Genomic DNA, 18001 nt, shown 5'->3' with positions numbered 1-18001 from the left:
AACACTAATCAGCAGTAGTAACCCAATTTCAGATATTCTACAATAACTACTAAAACACATATGTATATCACACATTCTAAAATTAAAAAGTAATTAGCATAAGCTGCACCTTACAGTAGCCTCTCAACAACTACAACTGATCCAGAACACAATAAAACTGCTTGTTACAACACAATTTATAGATGGAAAAGGACAAAAACAAAAATATTGACTTATGGCCATAGGACTTGCGGTGCAACTGACATATCTTGGTCGTCTGTAGTTCTGTATGAATCCTCAATTGGCATCATGCTTTTCAAGAGCTACATTCAAATGAATTTATGATCATTACAAACCCAATGATGTCAGAAAATTGACACACACACACACACACACACACACACACACACAGAATAATATAGGTATAGGGATAAGAAATTACAATTGTAATTCAGTAGTTTCTCAATAAGGTCAACATGGGTCATAAGCATGCGCCTACAACAATAACGAACCAGACCCAAAGCATCCAGTGCATCTCTGCAATCCATCCACTATTGTGTTAAATAACAAATAATAACTACTGCAATAATTAGACTAATATGTGCAAAGAGAATGACGGTGAAATACTACAGAGTACTATAGTATACACAATAATACCTAATATCCCCTAACCGATAAAACTGGTCAGAAAAATATTACCACCACTTTTATAAAAGTTGTGCATAATGCGAATAAATTATCGGAAATTGCTAACAAGTGTCCTTAGTGCACTTGTTAAAGAATCAAATTCTTGGAAGTTAGGTAGTCTAGTCAACTCTTTAAAAATCTAAAAAAATGCTATTTTCAACACCAAACTTCCTTTTATTTTGGTTCCTTAACAAGTTAGAGCACTTGTTAGCATGACCCTAAATTATTAATTTAGGGATAATTTAATCTTAAAAATGCTGCAAAAAGAAGGACTTCTATCAAATCTTAGATTCATACGGCCCCCAAAGTTTTTTCGTGTTATTTTTTTTGTAGGAAGGCAGGAAGCCTTGTTGAAATGGGTACTGGGGAAGGACCCTAAACTATTAGTTCATTTACAAGTTCCAACAAGTTCATTTTCAGCTAAATCAAACATATTGCATGCATGTAAATCGATATTAAACTGGAAAAAGGTGGAAAAGGTACTTAGTGTGAACTCTACCAGTCAAGCAATACATATAGTAGCCAGCGATTAAAATTATGACATAAGACCACAAAGTTATAACTTCAAATATTGCCACAGCTATGACAAGCTAATAACTTCTAAACGGACCAAGCATAAACACACATTTGTTAACCCCCTAGCCTTTCAACAAGTTAAAAAACTAGAATTTCCAAGTTACCCTTGTTCATCCACAATTACACGGTGCAATTTTACGAAAAAGTGAAAAAATCAACTGATATGTGTTCATACCAACAGCATTGAAACAGCAGAGACTAATCAAAATACTACAAGAGGAAAATAAATGTAAAATTATGTTCACAGCCAAGGCATGACTGTAATTGTCCATAAGCTTTCTGATATGGCTTATGAAAACAGTTTATAGCTTATATTAAAACAGTTTGACTTTATTTTATCTTTTTCTTTTTTTTTTTTTGGCTTTCACCACCAGTTTAATCTGGTATGAGGGTCAGTTCTGGCATCAAGTGGTTCCAGCCCCCTCCGGTCGCAGTTGCGGGGATAGAACCGTGGTTCTCGCTACCAAGTTCAGCGTCAATCACCACTGAACCAACTAACTATTGGTATTTTATCTTTTGTTTTAGAAATATGTTTTACATAAAGACTTAAAATGATAATTGATTATTATGCTATAAATACTTAATTGAGCTGTGAAGTCTTTAATGAACAATTTCACAAACAGAAACCACAGAAAAAACCCATTCAACTTTTCTGTCACTACAATACACTATTCAGCTAAATAAACAAGAAAAAAAAAAGTAGAAAACGAAAACCCTAGAAACATAAATAGGAAAAGAAAGGGATTATTATACTGACCCTTCAGTGTAATCAGCTTGCAGAAAGTCAAGATACGAATCCCATTTGTTTCCAATGACCTATTTTGAAGAAACCAAACAAATTTAGCATGAATTAACCATAAACCCTAAATTTTAAATTTTTTAAAAAGTTGCAAACTTTGTAACTACAATCCACTATATGCAACAGAAAGAAGAAGAAACCTTTCCACAGGTGAAACAACGAACAGGGATAATCATTTTCTCCTCTCTCTCTCTGTACTCTCTGCTACGCACGCTACAACGAACGAACACGAAGAAGAAGGAATAGCGTTTTCAGCCTTTGAATTGAGGGGTTAAGATTTTATAGGCCGGGTTCAAAACATGTTTATGTGCTCTATTGGGCCTTCAACATAAAATATTTTCTACGTCAAAAAAAAAAAAAAAAAGAAATTATTTACTACTTTACAAACAATGCACTAAAAAAATAATAAAAAATATATATATTTTCATTTGATTTCACTAGATTAATACACACATTAATCAAGTTACAAAATGTGAGTAGCTTTATTTGAAACATCTTGACACAAAATGTGAGTAGTTTTCTAATTCGGACTAAAAATATTTTAAAGAGGTTGGATTTCAAACTCTAAATATTTTATTTCTCCATACTTATCGAAAAAATATGTTAAATTATTTTTTTTTATCAAGTATCCTAGTGACTAGAAAATTCACCTTAAAGATAAATAAGTTGAGTGTTTGGGGTTCGAACTCCGACTCCTACACATAAAATACAATATCTTTATTAACTAAGCTAAACTCACGGTGATTATTTCACGTTAAATTCAATCCAGGTAGATAAATTACATGAAACTGAATCATCCATCAAATGCTAGGTTGACTAGCCAACCATTCTTAGTGGGAAAAATATATAAACATGTATCCTCCTATCACATTTTCAATGATGACATTTTATTATTTAGATAGTTATGATTGTATGCGTGTAAAATTTTTACACTGTACTGTACGCAGTCATTAAACTCATAAATATTTTGCTATATACATTGAAATGTGTTCCTTGTTGTTTTTTTAGAAATATTTCAATTTTTTTTTGTTAATCCTCCGGTTCCTAGAGAAAGAGGCCCCTACCCCTAGTAATCTGGAAGTCGGTCACGAGGTAAGTAAAGTTTGATCGAAAAATTGTTTCACCCAAAATTTAAATTTGGCTTCTCCCGAACAATTCGTCTTTTGGTTAAATGTTTCGCCTTTTGGTAGCATTAAAATATCATTGAAGATATATTAATTAAATGCTAACAAAATTGAAATCATTTAGATTTAAGGGTATAAAATAAGTGATTTCTCTTCTTAGAACATTATGTTGAATTTGCTCTGTGCACCATTTTTATAAAAAAATAATGCTATCACTCTGTGCACCATTTTACCTCTTCATTTGCTATTTATTACTATAGATTACCGAAGAACTATGAAGCACTAACACACCGTAACATAGACACTGTTAATGATTTGAGAAAATAAAAGTTATTGAATGTATTGGTGCTACATTTAACTATTGATGATGAACTAGGCACATGGTCATTATTGTGATTAATTTTCTCATACATTTTTGACTTTGAATTAGGTCCTTTTGTCCAGAGTAAATTTCTTTGGTACTAGAGATGTCCCTGATGCAGATAACCTTGACCTTCAAAAGTACAGAGAAACTGCTGAAATACTCATGTGCAAGTGCAAGCTTCTACCAGATTCACCAACAGCCACAACCAACAGAACCAAAAGTATGATTCATTTCTTCCCTATATCATTTCCAAAGTCATGTGCATTCATTTTTGTTAGTAAGTTCTAGAGAATAAGGCTTGCATTTTAAGTCACTTATGCTAAAGATGATTAAAAAAACATAAAGAGATCAAATTTTGATATTTTTTATTGCAAAACAGGTGGACTGATTTGGTTGGTACCATGGAACTCTTTGCAACATTCAGTTGCTTCTGCATTCTTAGCTGTTCTTTATAGTGATTACATGTTCACATCTCAAACCGAAAATCTATATTGTACTGGGAAAATGTTCACATCGCAGCAACTTACCGATGTATAAAAATGTTACTGCCAAAGGAAATCAGTATCATTTTTTAGAAGTGTTAGTTACCTTCAATGTTACTAAAAGGTGTGAATATCTTGTGTGCTCAAATTCAAAAGCGTCATGCGTCCCCTTGAAATAAACAATTTTGACTTATAAAAATATGAAATGCACAAGTTCCAATACCATATTTCTTTTTATAGTATACTAACAAGTGCACAAGGGCACATGTTAGCTTTTCCCATACCCAACTATTTCTAAGGAGGATTTTGGAAATTTAAAAAATAAATGAACAGGGATCGTTTAATCTGGTTCGAGGGTCGGTTCTGATATCAAGTGATTTAAACTCCTTCTTGATTGCAGTTGTGAGGGGATCGAACCGTGATCCTCCCTATCAAGCCTAGCGCCAATCATCAGTGGACCAACTAACGATCGCTTGAAAACTGTCAAATTTAACATCCAAACAAATGAATTAACATAAAATATTCTAAAGGGTTAATATATTTTGCTCGTCTTTTTTACCGGTCTTTCTTCGTGATCCTCCCTTTTTTTTTAGATGTTATTTCAAATTGTATTGGAACTTATAGCTTTTTATCTTTTATTCCAATTTTAACCTTATTATTTTAATTTTATTAATTCTTATTTTTATTTAAAATAAAATACTCACTCACATAAAATAACTAATCTACTCATATAAAATAACCATGTACTTTTATATCATTTTAGACTTACAACAACCAAATAATTTTGTACTTTTATGTCCGTTTGGATTGACTTATTTTTGAGCTTATAAGAAACAACTTATGCAAATAAATATGTTTTTGTGTATTATTATAAGTTTGTCAAAGTAGTTTATGAAAATCAGTTTATTAAGATACAAATTTTGGTAGTGAAAACTTATGAATGAACATAAAAACATATTTATTTGCATAAACTATTTTTCAAAATATAAAAAAATAAGTCAATCCAAATAAACCTTAATTTCATTCTACTAATTTTCTTTTTTTGTTTACAATGACCAGGGATCGAACACAGGACATATAGCGTACTACTCAAACCCCTCACCACTTGACCAAACATAGTGGCTTCATTCTACCAACTTTTTATTCTGAAGACTTCGTTCTCCTAACTTCTCAACTACTCCCTCCGTTTTTTTTTTTAAGTCTTCATTTAGAATAGTAATACCCAATTAAGAAAGTGTATTTTTGTACTTTATCTTTCTATTATACCCCAATTTTAACCCACCAATAAATTCTTATTTTTTTGTACACACCTTCTCTTTCCAATAAATTAATATATTATGTAAAAAAAATAAGACAAAATTTAATAAGTTATGTACAATTTTTTTTAAAAAAAAAACAAACTTAAGTTTTCCAAATATAGAGCATTAATCAATTTGATTGAAAAAGATAAGAGTAATTGACAAAGAGTATAATTGACAAATCATACACATAAAATATCAAATAAACAGTTAAATAAAAACGCTAAATCCAACGTAAATGGACAATTTAAAAAAAACAGAGGAGTATAAATGAATTAAAAAAAAATCTTTTTTCAATATGATTATCACCAACTCACTCCCTCCGATTCACAAATCATATGAAAAAATTTACTTTTTAAATACAATGAAAGTTTGCTATATCTAGACAATAATATGAATCAGATACGTCAAACTTTCAATGTATCTAAAAAATAATATTTTCGTGTAATTATGACTTGAGAAAGTATCAGTTAATTTTTCAATTTTTCAACTATCGACTAACTTATAACTTAATTTTGCCGAAGATATTATTACAAATAAAAAAATGCAGCAGGTAAATAAAGCAAACACCAAACAGTGGGTGATGAATCTAACAGAGGTTAGTTCATTTTCTTTACTTGAGAGAGAACGATAAGCACGGGCCTACTACCGTTGTAAACATCGTCTTCTCCTTTTCATCATCCTCTCCTCAGGTCCCTCTCTCTCTCTCTCTCTCTCTCTCTCTCTCTCTCTCTCTCTCTCTCTCTCTCTCTCTCTCTCTGTGTGTGTGTGTGTGTGTGTGTATGTGTGTGTGGGTTCAATATATTCTCTTTACTTTACTTTTCAATTTTCTTTTTATTTTAAGACTTCAATTTCATCTTTGACTTCGATCGGTACCCTCTCTAACCCTTATTCTTACAGATCGGTTTCAACTTTATTTTCTTCTTCTCAATTTTTCTTTGCTTTCAGTCTAGAAAATTGCAATTGCGTGTAATCAAATTCATTTTTTCCTTATCAATTGTGCTTTAATCTTAGTTTAATTCAATTACTCACCATAATCTGTAATTGGTTGTTACAATTTAATCCCTGTTTCTAGTTGCAATGTGGCTGTTTAGGGTTTTTGCATTTTGAAACCTGGAAGCATATATGTTTAGCTGAATTTATTGTTATCTTATCCGATCGATATTCAACAGGAAATGGCGGGGGATGAAGATATTAGAATGTCGGGTTTGAAGTCTATGTCGAGTCAATCACATGAAACATGGAAGGAAGGGATGGAAAGAAACCAATCACAAGTCGATGTATTGCAAGAAAAGTTTACGGAGCTAAAAGCGTGTGTAGATGGATCAGAGGAAGAATCGAAAAAGGAGTTAGAAGTATTGTGGCGAAGAGTTAAGACTACTGCTACGTTGCTTACGTACTTAAAATCTAAAGCTAGAATTATGGCTATTCCTCATCTAGCACATACATCTTGTGGCATAAAAAAATTGGATGGAGTAGGGTTTGTTGACAAAGACGGGGTTCAATTATCGGGTTGGTCTAGGAATGTTGATCTTTCTTCGTTTGATGGACAAGATGAAGAGTCTTGGATAGGAATTGGCCGCAATCAAGGTTGGTTAGATGAACAAGATACAGTTTATATAGGTGAGTTACTGAACTCTGTTCAGATGGTCACTGATGTGATGGAAGCCCTTGTCAAAAGGGTTTTATTGGCGGAAACAGAAACTACAATTCAGAAGGAAAAAGTAAGTTTGGGCCAGGAAGAAATCTTAATTAAGTCTGCTCAGTTAGAGAATATGTCTATGAAATTAGAGGAGATGGAGCGTTTTGTTTTGGGAACACATAGTATTTTGAATGATATGCGGCAACGGGTTGTGGATTTGGTGGAAGAAACAACTAGACAGAGAGAGCGAGCTGCTGAAAATGAAGAAGAGCTTAGTAGAGTGAAACAGGAATTTGTCACTCTCAAGTCATTTGTCAGTAGCCTAATCACAGTCAGAGAAACCTTACTATCCTCAGATAAGCAATTCCAAACTATTGAGAAGCTGTTTGAAGGGTAAATATACATTTCATTAGACATGTTATATGCAAGTATCTTGATAATTATCTAGTATTTGAGCTGCATAAGATTATTTGTTTGACCTAGTTTTGGTGATATATTTCCTGCTTCATTTTTATGCTAAATTTACATTTCTCTAGTATAAGTTCTCTTGATGGCATATGATAAGAAATGATTTATAACAAAATAAAAAGAAGGGAACAACTAGTAGGATCAAACTCCAAATAGAGTATCTAGATTTAAATATGTGCATAAGAAAGAAAAAAGATATCAGAGAATTAAGAATGCCATTTCTTCCCTATGGCTTCTGATACCCCTTCGTTACCCAAATGGTGTCTTTATTTCTGCCAACCACTCCTTCCGTTTGACTTTACATTCATGTCCCTCTTCATGATACCATACGAACACCTATTATTATGTAATCTCATACTACCATATGACATGTTCAATTTGTTAGAGGCTTGCATTTCCCCCTTTATTTCCTAACCTAACCTTATTCATCTTCTCCCTTCAGAGGCCGAGCTCAATTGAAGGAGAAAAGACCAGTTGCTGGTTTGATTTATGGCAAATACACAGTCTATGATTTTGGGAGAGATGGGATGGATTTTTAAATTTTAACTGAAATCACTAATCCTTGTTTTTTTAAAAGCTGAGATTGAGTCACGAAAAAAAAAAAAAAAAACTGAGATAAATCTGTTTCAACATTGTGTTAAGAATCAACTTAACCCCATTTTATCCAAATGCATTTTGTTTTTCAAATTTACATTTTGAAAACCGAAAACTAAAAGTTCACAACCATGCCAAACATGTCCTTAATTCTCAAATGTAATTTAAAGGAATGTCCTCCTTTATTTTCATTTGTGCTTCTATAGAGCGTAACTCTTACGTAAGACTCTTACCTGTCCAATTTGTCTACTCTAGGTTGGTTTCCAAACAGTGTTGTTAAATGGCAGCCATGGCACCGCCTTGGTGGAATGGTGTGACAGATTTTTTTACAACCACCTTAGGCAATATGTGAAGGGTTGCCCACCATGCTGGCATCACAGGCCATAATGGCATGTTTATATTGTGGATTTTCGGTCTTCCTCTATATTCCGCCATTGACAACACTATTTCTAAATCATCAATAACATAGATCATCAAATGAGTTACTTGTTTTGTGCGAGAATATCACTTGGTTGGAAGTTGAGATTTTACAATGTGTTTTGATGTCTACTCTCGTGTTTCCGGTTTGTGTATAGTTTTAATGTATTACTCATTAATTTGGATAAATTGTTCGATTGACATATGCCAGGCTTTAAATTAAATATTATATTTTTGTTGTTTATCATAGTAAAAGCTGGCTTAGTGTATGTTTTACAAAGTGTCACTCCTTGTTCAGGCTGCCTTTTCCTGTTGTTTGAGACAGATAATTTGATAGGGACTTGGGTATTATGGGGTATCAAAGTATTACGCCAAGTAGTATGAGATGCTCAGTGGAGTATTTAAAGACTATTTGGGAGAGTTGGAAACAGCGTAGGACATGTCCATAAGCTTTTTAGGAGAGCTTATCAAAACAATTTATAACTTTTCTTATATGAAAACTGATTGACTTCATTTTATCTTTTGTTACAGAAATAGCTTACACATAAACACTTATATGATAAGTGCTTATACTATAAGCGTTTAATTAGGTTGTTCATCCAAACAGGGCATTAAGTGACTTAGTTCTTCATCTTTGATTGTTAACTTTTATGGGAGAGTTCCCTAAGTGCTTAGATACTTATCATGGTTTTACTCTCATGTTGTATATGTTGTGTTTTGCTTGGGTGGGATGAGAGTGGAGGGTATGTTTTCTGTTTCTGTTCATATATGCTTGCTTATGCAACATGTAGGTAATATCATTCACACATTTCCATGCTAGTGGTGTTTAGTTTTAATTACAGTTTTCATATAGAATCGTGACTAAACAAGCATGTTCTTACTACGTGATTTTTTTTCTTCTTGGGAGCACAGGCTAGTTGGAAAGACTACCCAATTGGAGGGTGAGAAAATGCAGAAAGAGGCTGAAGTTCAGAAACTTATGGAAGAGAATGTGAAGCTGAGTACTTTGCTTGACAAGAAAGAAGCTCAACTTCTGGCATTGAATGAACAATGTAAGATGATGGCTTTGAGTGCTTCAAACATGTAAATGTCATTTGTACTCTAGAGAACTTGTTTGAGGCCGTCTAGTCCTGAAAAAAAAGCATCAAAGGAGGGCTCCATAAACATCATGAATGTCTTTATTTCATTTCCTGATGTCATTTCTATGCCTTTTCAAAGTTGAATGCGGGAAATATTTTCTCTTGGAGTGTAAACTTGGTGTGCTTTCATTCATGAGGAAAACAAAATATAATGTGTCTCTTCAAAGTACATGAAACTGAATCATCAACATCACATCATGAATAACCCCCATCAAATGCTAGGGTGACTAGCCAACCATTCTTAGTGGGAAAAATATATAAACATGCATCCTCCTATCACATTTTACAATGATGACATTTTATTATTTTTAAATAGTTATGATTCGATGCATGTGTAAATTTTTTACACTGTACGCAGTCATTAAACTAAGAAATATTTTGCTATATACATTGAAATGTGTTTCCTTATTTTTTGGTAGAAATGTTTCAATTTTTTTTTTTTGTGTTAACCCTCCGGTTCCTAGGGGAAGGGGGCCCTAGTAATCTGGAGTTTGGCTGCAAGGTAAGTAAAGTCTAGTAAAAAAATTGTGTAATCCAAGAATCAAACCCGGCTTCTCCCGAACGGTCTGTCATTTGGTGAAACTCATTAACCATTTGAATTCGATGCCTTGGTTAAATGTTTCACATTTTGGTAGCATTAGAATATCGTTGAAGATATATTAATTAACGGCTAACAAATTTGAAATCATTTAGATTTGAGGGTATAAAATAAGTGATTTCTCTTCTTAGAACATGATGTTGAATTTGCTGTGAGAAATTTTGATATGACATAAAGATAATGAGAAATTTTTCTTGTTCTAGGACCACCTAGATTTTCTCACTGATAATTGATCTGTCTTCTTTTTACTCTGTCACACAATAAAACCATAGAGTCATGCTTCCAAACGTCTGTTAAATGGTTCTCCTGCCTAATGCCTAGAGCAGATACATCATTAGTTCCTGATATATAAAATAGTTTAATACACGACGAATTGAATTATAACAGACAATCATTAGCTGAGGAACATGTTAGATTGATGTCAACTATGACTTTAAAGCAACGTAAAGTATATGACATAATCATGACAAGAGTTAACGAAAACAAACCTAGTGTGTTTTTTCTTTATGGTTATGGCGGTACAGGGAAGACATTTATCTGGAGGGCCATGTCAGTCGCATTACGCTCAAAATGTGAGATAGTTTTAACAGTTGCCTCAAGTGGGATCGCTGCATTGCTTATACCTAGCGGTAGAACAGCACATTCAAGGTTTTGTATTTCTCTGAATGTTGACGAGTTTTCAACATGTACCATAGTTCCTAAAAGTCCTTTGGCGCTATTAATACAAAAAGCAAAACTCATTATATGGGATGAAGCACCAATGATGCACAAACATTGTTTTGAAGGTGTTGATCGAACTTTAAAAGATATTCTCAAGTCTGTTGATGAAAAAAATAAACATATTCCCATCGGTGGAAAAATTGTTGTTTTTGGCGGAGATTTTAGACAAATTCTACCAGTAATACCCAAAGGTATAAGGCCAGAAGTTGTTCATGCTACTATTAATTCTTCGGTTCTTTGGAATTTTTGTGAAGTTTTAACATTGAGTAAAAACATGAGGCTTCTCGGTGGTGCTTCGAGTGCAGACGTTGAACAAAGAAGATTGTTTTCTGAATGGATTTTGGGTGTTGGCGATGGAGAAATTGGAGATGACAACGACGATGATTTAGAACTTGACATTCCATCAGATTTATTGATTCCAAATTCAGGTGATCCTCTTGCTTCTATCGTTGAGAGCATCTATCCCCAACTTTTCCAAAACATGAACGATATAACGTATTTTCAAAATAGAGCTATACTAGCTCCTAAAAATTCAATAGTCGACACAATAAATGATTATATGTTGGATTTAATTCCTGGTGAAGAAAAAACATATTTGAGTTATGATACTCCACTCACACAAAATGTAGACGGTTAAACAGTGGATGATGTTCATACTCCCGAATTTTTGAACACGATTTCTATGTCGGGACTTCCAAATCACAAGTTGAGACTTAAAGTTGGAGTTTCAGTTATGCTATTAAGGAATTTGAATCAAAAATTAGAATTATTCAATGGAACAAGACTTATTTATACGAGATTGGGAAAACGTGCTCTTTAAGGAAAAAATATTTCAGGAAGTAATATTGGTGATCAGGTTTTCATACCTATATTTTCTCTGACACCATCTGACGTGAGAATTTCTTTTAAATTTCAACGGAGACAATTTTCCTATAATGATTTCTTTTGCGATGACTATTAATAAGAGTCAGGGACAATCTTTAAAGCATGTTGGGATATATCTTCCGTCGCCAGTGTTTTCACATGGTCAGTTGTATGTTGCAATTTCAAGAGTTACTTCTAGAAAAGGATTAAAAATATTGATCATCGATGACGACGGTGATGATAAGACTAAGACTTCGAATGTGGTCTATAAGGAAGTCTTCCGTAATATAACATAATTTTCTTTGTATGAATATTTATCCAAAATTATTGTTGAACTATCGTTTAATGTTACTCAACTTTTTTCATATACCTTACATTATTGGAATTATCATATCTTATTTAATCATTATATATCTTACAGCTAATCAGACCCGTACACTGCACGGGTCGATAATCTAGTATCTTATAAAGATACAATTTTTGTCAGTGAAAACTTATGAATTAACACAAAAATTTATTTATTTGCATAAGTTAATTTCATAAGCTAAAAAATAAGTAAAATTCAAACGGGTCCATAGTGTATATATGTATGTAAAAGCTACTTGCAAACAAGTTCTGGTTTTACCATTCAAATGAGTTTTGGGTATGTGTTTACTAGATTTCAGACACATCTAACCAAAATATGCATATGGATGAGCTTATGTTTGCGTACCTTTGGAAAAATATCATGTGATTAAATTGTTTAACTTCTGTTTATGTATCATATTAAGATTCAACATTTATTCCAAAAAACCAGATTATAAAGATTCAACACAAATAGGAAGTTTGATACATGTCATGTTAAAAATTGCTAAATATCATCTCAATATCCATTAAATATTTCATATTCGTTCTTTAAATTATACACTGTTGTATAAACATCAATGTAACTGACTCGTGCATCGCAAGGGTACAAAGATCTAACTAAGAGCATCCACAATGGAGATATTCATTTTTGAGTACCTAACTGGGTCTCACGTGTTCATATCACTCATTTATATTTTTTTAATAATAGTACCTAATAACTACTCAATCCCTCCAACCCAACATCTCTTAAAAAGTTCTAAATAGGTCATACCAATAACACATCTCACCAATAATTATACATCATTATAAATAGGACCCGCGAAAACAAAAATAGGTACTAATGCTTATCGTAGAACTAGTACCGAGGTACTTAAATGGGTATTGCTCTAATGGTAGTACCTAATAAGTACCATGAGTACCTAATAGGTACTACACCATTGGAGATGGTCTAATCTCAAAGATTGATATGTGTATCTAACGAAAACGCGCATGGGGATGAGCTTTAAGTTTCTCATGTTGAAAAGATGTTTGAACCATCTAAATGCAGGGTCACCCCCTAAATGCATGCCTATTTTTGTTTTCATATAGAATTTTTTGAAGACAAGAGTAACATGGTCTCACATGCTTATAGCTTATTCTTTGGTGGCTATGGCATTGCCAGTTTTTGACAATGATGAGCAAAGTTGTGTACCAAATTTTGTTAGTGACAACTCCCTTCTTGTAGTTGCGGCTTTGTTTGGAATGTTGCTTTTGTTTCTAATTTTCAATACAAGAAAAAACAACATGCAAATTTAATGGTCCAATTTGAAGAGAATTTGCTAATATCTTTAGTCTAGTATTGAGTGGGAATGGATGTGAGATAGTTTAAACTTTAAATGGCCAAGTTTACCTTGAATTTCATGCAAAAGTGATTACTCCTAGAACATATAGATAAGTTATAAGGTGGCCATGGTGGCATATTGGAAACGTATCTATCCTAGGGGCTTGGAATATACGATATATTAATAAAGTTTATGGGACAATAAAGTCAAAGGTACTAGTGATTCGTAGTTTAGAAGCATTTGATTTTTCTTGGTGGTTGATTATGTGCTTGTTTGATATATGTCTTTCAGCTGCACCACATCCACATGGAATGGACAATTGCATAATTGAGATATTTGGAGGAACTGTCTAGAAAATGGAAGTTTGTTGAATTTTCAACATCACATTTTGAGATCATTATTGGTGTGTCAACACAGCATTCAGATTTTCACCTCAATTTGATTGTATATATTGATTATAGGTTAATTATAGGTTAAAGTAATTGTTAGATATATGTGTGCGGCTTAATAATTTTGGATATTCCGTCCAAAAAAAAAGAAGAAGGATATTGTTGATATTTTAAGTATGAATAAAGTGTTAGATTAAAAAGTTGATGTTGAACGTCAGAAAGATTTATAAATTTAATGTAGATTTTGGATTAAAATATAAAAAATGCTGAGTGGTACGAAACTCACTCTAATGAAATTCCACGAACGCAAATATGTAGTGTATGCTATCTTCTTTTCATTATAAAAAATCGAAAATAAGTTAATGGCTAATCCCGTCTAGTTCTATGCTGATATATTAAATATTTTCATCAATATGAAAGCGTAAGCCTGTGAGGTACACAGTCAGGTCGGTGTGATGATGAAATGTAAATGGTTGATCCATTTTATCCAAATATCCAAAGGTGTCATGGAAGTAGAAGCTATGATTCATTGGACTTTGGGAACAACGAATAATAGAAGGAAAAATGAAAAAACAAGGCGTTCATTGAAAAAAAAATCGAACTATATTGCAGTTCTCTTAAAATATTGTATCAAATTCATTTGTGTGTGATTGTTCAATGTCCAAATATAATGACCTTCACACCCTTCATGACCTAAAAAATATTAATTCAAGAGATCCAAACAATGAGTCACATCTTTTAACCTATCAACATTTTGTTAATATATAACATATGAAACATTATATTTTTTCATTAAATACTTTTATTATATTTCAACGCACATAACTACTTACTAAGATATTTTAATAAAAGAAATTCTTATTAGCCCGAATTCGTGGGCTAATGACCGACCCATCAGCCCGGTCCATTTTTTATAGCTTTTTGTAAATTGGTGTACCATTTATACATGGTCGGCCGTAGGGTGAAGCTACCTAAAGCATGAAATTTAGGCCTCACAATAAACGCTTCAAATTTATATGGGTTTGGTCCTAAATAACTAAACATGCAACGTGAATTATAATTGCAGTTTTATTGTTTGCCTTCTTAGGTGTGGTATTATATGCACACACAGATATAAACCAAAAAACACATTTGGCAAAATAAATGAACGTTTACATCATCAATTTTAAATATAAAAGGGCACAATAAACATAATTTTAAAGATTTGGACTCTATAATCAAGTGGTCACGAATTTAATCTCTGATTTTTGTATACCAAGAAAATTTAATTGAGAGGGGAGAACTCACATTCACATATATAACATGATACAAATTTAGTTGAAAAGGAAGAACTTACTACATGGTAACAAAAAAAGAAAATCGCATCCCTGCACAACATATTGCATTGGGTAAATTTGATGTCTTAAAATTTTAGATCATGGGCGGTCGCTCTTGCCCCACACTCACGGTACAAATTATAACTGATAAAAAAAAATGTATTGATAAGAGTGTGCAAAATCTGTCAAAAAAAATAGTGTTCTAAATAGTATGTTGCTGAACATATGTCAAATGAAAGATCTAGATTTAAATTACTAAATCTATATCCCATTTGCAAGTTGTGGTTAGTTTAGTATACAACAAGATAGAGAGATCATAAATATTGGAAAAAGTGAAAATCAAGATTGTTTTGTAAGCTAATGGTAATACAATGTATTTCTAGTGGGATATATGTCAATGGATTTTTGGTAAATGCAATCTTAATTTCCCATTATATGCGCACATAGTGAGATTTCTATGTACTTTTTTGCACAAAACATTTGCACTCCAAATGTGTGATTTGCTGAATTTTGTCGATGATTTAGATTAGATATGAAATGAAATCTTGTTGCATACAAATTGGTAGAACAAAAACTACATATAGTTGCTACTAACTAATTTAATTTGTTTAATCTGATTTACCTATATGTTGGTAACTCTCCTTTTTATATTATCATGGTCGAACTAATTCTTCAACAATCGAACCTGAGTTCTCTTATCGGAAGAAAAATAACTAGTAACTTATGTAAGATTTTTAATATTGTGGCTTGTGACATTGTGATTTTTTGTCATGACAACTAGCATCTACTATATAAGAAAAGAACATACATATGAAATTCCCAATTTGCCTCTTTTTCATTTTTTGACACGTAATCAATTCAGGGTTATTTTGTGTCTTTATTAAAAAAAAGTTAGTAGAAAAATGCTAAAAAATTTCTTAGTAGGATTCGAACCATTAACCTTTTAGTTACACTTCTTATTACATTAACCACTAAGTCATATGAATTAATTTGTTATATTTTTGGAACCAACATATAATCAATATGAGTTAAGTTAAAAGAAGAAATGGGAAGTGTATATTTTTTTTCTTTTTTATAATAAGAGAGTAAAATTCATGTACAAATAAAAGGAGAGATTCAATGGAATTCTTTATTTCAACGTCATAAGTGCATTATACCAAATAAGACAACAAATGTATGGTTTTTTTTTTTTTACAATATAGAGGTATATGGTGTTGTTTCCATTTATTTATGATATTTTATTTGAGTCCAACCCTTTCTTTAGTGTAATTTTGTCATTTATTGTTTATGTTTTGTTATTTTAGATTCACTCAACTTGATTTATGGACTTCAATCCAATATTTAATTAAGTTAATTTTCAATTTGTAGTTCAACTCAATAAATTTAATTAATTTAATACAAGAATACGGTGGGAGAAAAACTGAAAAAGTCCCGTAAAAAAATGGTGAGACAAAAACAATAAAAATTGTCAGTTGCCTCAAGAGAATTATTCTCTAAAGTTGCGCGCGAATGATATATTTAGTTAAAAAAAAACAGTAAAAATTAAATATACAAAGTTGAAAATAGTTGAAAAATAAATGACATTTTTTAGAAGTTTTTTTTTTTTGAAAGATTTTTTGTTGTTGATATAAGGACTAATATTTTTTTTAACAAACCAAAATGAGATATATTAACATAGACAACCTCCCCAACACAAGACGTACCGAGGTAGACTACAAAAGTTTACAAAGAGCCGGAGAAACAAAACCATAAACAAATCACACAAGAAAGATATGACTTTCGTTCTTATGAAATTTTTCTATGCGGAAGAAAATTATTGGATAAAAAAAAGGACTAAAATATTATGTTGCCTATTTGTTTGAATAATTTTACGGGTTATATTCATATTAACACGGGAACCTAATTTTTTTGGATATATCTACGGGTCTTATATTTTTACTCATATATTAGTAAAATTGTTTATTTTTTTTTATAATTTTACGAGTTATAGTCATATATTAATACGGGGACATAATCTTTCATGTGTAAATCAAAAGGGGGTGATTTCAGATAAAAATTGATCCAAAATCACCCATCTTTGGAAGATGAACAAGAATAAAAAGCAAAAAGTAGGGTTTACTATGTTGTTGTTGTGGGGCGGCTATGAAAAAGCAAAAAGTGGCATATGTTTTTTCTCTTATCAATAAGATTTCATGTTCTTTAATAATTTATGTAGGACCTATATATATTTATACTCATGAATTAATAAGATAAACTTTTTTTTTTTTGTGATTTCTACGAGACTTGTAATTTTAATCATATATTAATAAAAGTGTTTATTTTTTTATAATTTTGCGGGTTATACTAGATCAAATATTAATACAAGGACCTAATTATTTTGTTCATTTTTACGAGACATATATTTTTTTATTAATATATTAATAAGATTGCTCATTCTTGACATATATTTATACTCATGCATTAACAGAAGGATATAATCTTTTGTGTGATTTCTGCGGTGCCTGTGTTTTTTTTTTTGAACAAACTAAAATGAATTTTATTATTAATAATGAGTCCTCATTGGCACAAGGTGTGCCAAACAAAACAACAACGGTTTATATCATATATTAATATACAATAAAATTTGCAATTTTTAACTATTTTTTGTGAACTTATATTTATACTCATATATTAATATACAATAACCTGATCTTTTGTGTGGTTTATGCGGGACCTATGTTTTTTACTCATATTAATACGTTTGTCCGTTCTTTTATAATATCTACGGAACCTATAAAATACTCATATATTAATATGAAAACTTTTTTTTTTGTGATTTCTACGGGGCTTATACTTTTATTTATATATTAATTAAGTTGTCTATTTTGTTTTACAATTT

The 18001-nt window shown here is 31.7% G+C and overlaps 2 protein-coding genes across 3 annotated transcripts; one reads left to right on the top strand and one right to left on the bottom strand.

The window, feature by feature from the left end:
* Nucleotides 1-15: 15 nt before the first annotated feature.
* On the bottom strand, nucleotides 16-2334 carry LOC123924681 (DNA-directed RNA polymerase subunit 10-like protein). The gene is made up of 4 exons (XM_045977640.1): nucleotides 2182-2334; nucleotides 2000-2058; nucleotides 422-516; nucleotides 16-302 (listed from the first exon to the last, which is right to left on the bottom strand). The coding sequence occupies exons 1-4, from the start codon at nucleotides 2215-2217 to the stop codon at nucleotides 277-279; spliced, it is 216 nt and encodes a 71-aa protein (XP_045833596.1). The 5' UTR covers nucleotides 2218-2334; the 3' UTR covers nucleotides 16-276.
* Nucleotides 2335-5864: 3530 nt separating this feature from the next.
* On the top strand, nucleotides 5865-9738 carry LOC123923189. 2 transcript variants are annotated; one of them, XM_045975859.1, is made up of 3 exons: nucleotides 5865-6001; nucleotides 6482-7344; nucleotides 9343-9738. In XM_045975859.1, the coding sequence occupies exons 2-3, from the start codon at nucleotides 6485-6487 to the stop codon at nucleotides 9515-9517; spliced, it is 1035 nt and encodes a 344-aa protein (XP_045831815.1). In that variant the 5' UTR covers nucleotides 5865-6001; nucleotides 6482-6484; the 3' UTR covers nucleotides 9518-9738. The 2 variants fall into 2 exon arrangements, with proteins under 2 accessions (XP_045831815.1, XP_045831816.1); XM_045975860.1 differs by having other exon boundaries at nucleotides 5991-6181.
* The last annotated feature ends 8263 nt before the right edge of the window (nucleotides 9739-18001 follow it).

The sequence above is a fragment of the Trifolium pratense genome, linkage group LG4 (genome assembly GCF_020283565.1).
Source record: "Trifolium pratense cultivar HEN17-A07 linkage group LG4, ARS_RC_1.1, whole genome shotgun sequence".
In the NCBI taxonomy this organism is placed as follows: domain Eukaryota; kingdom Viridiplantae; phylum Streptophyta; class Magnoliopsida; order Fabales; family Fabaceae; genus Trifolium; species Trifolium pratense.
This window is presented reverse-complemented; position numbering and strand designations above follow the sequence as displayed.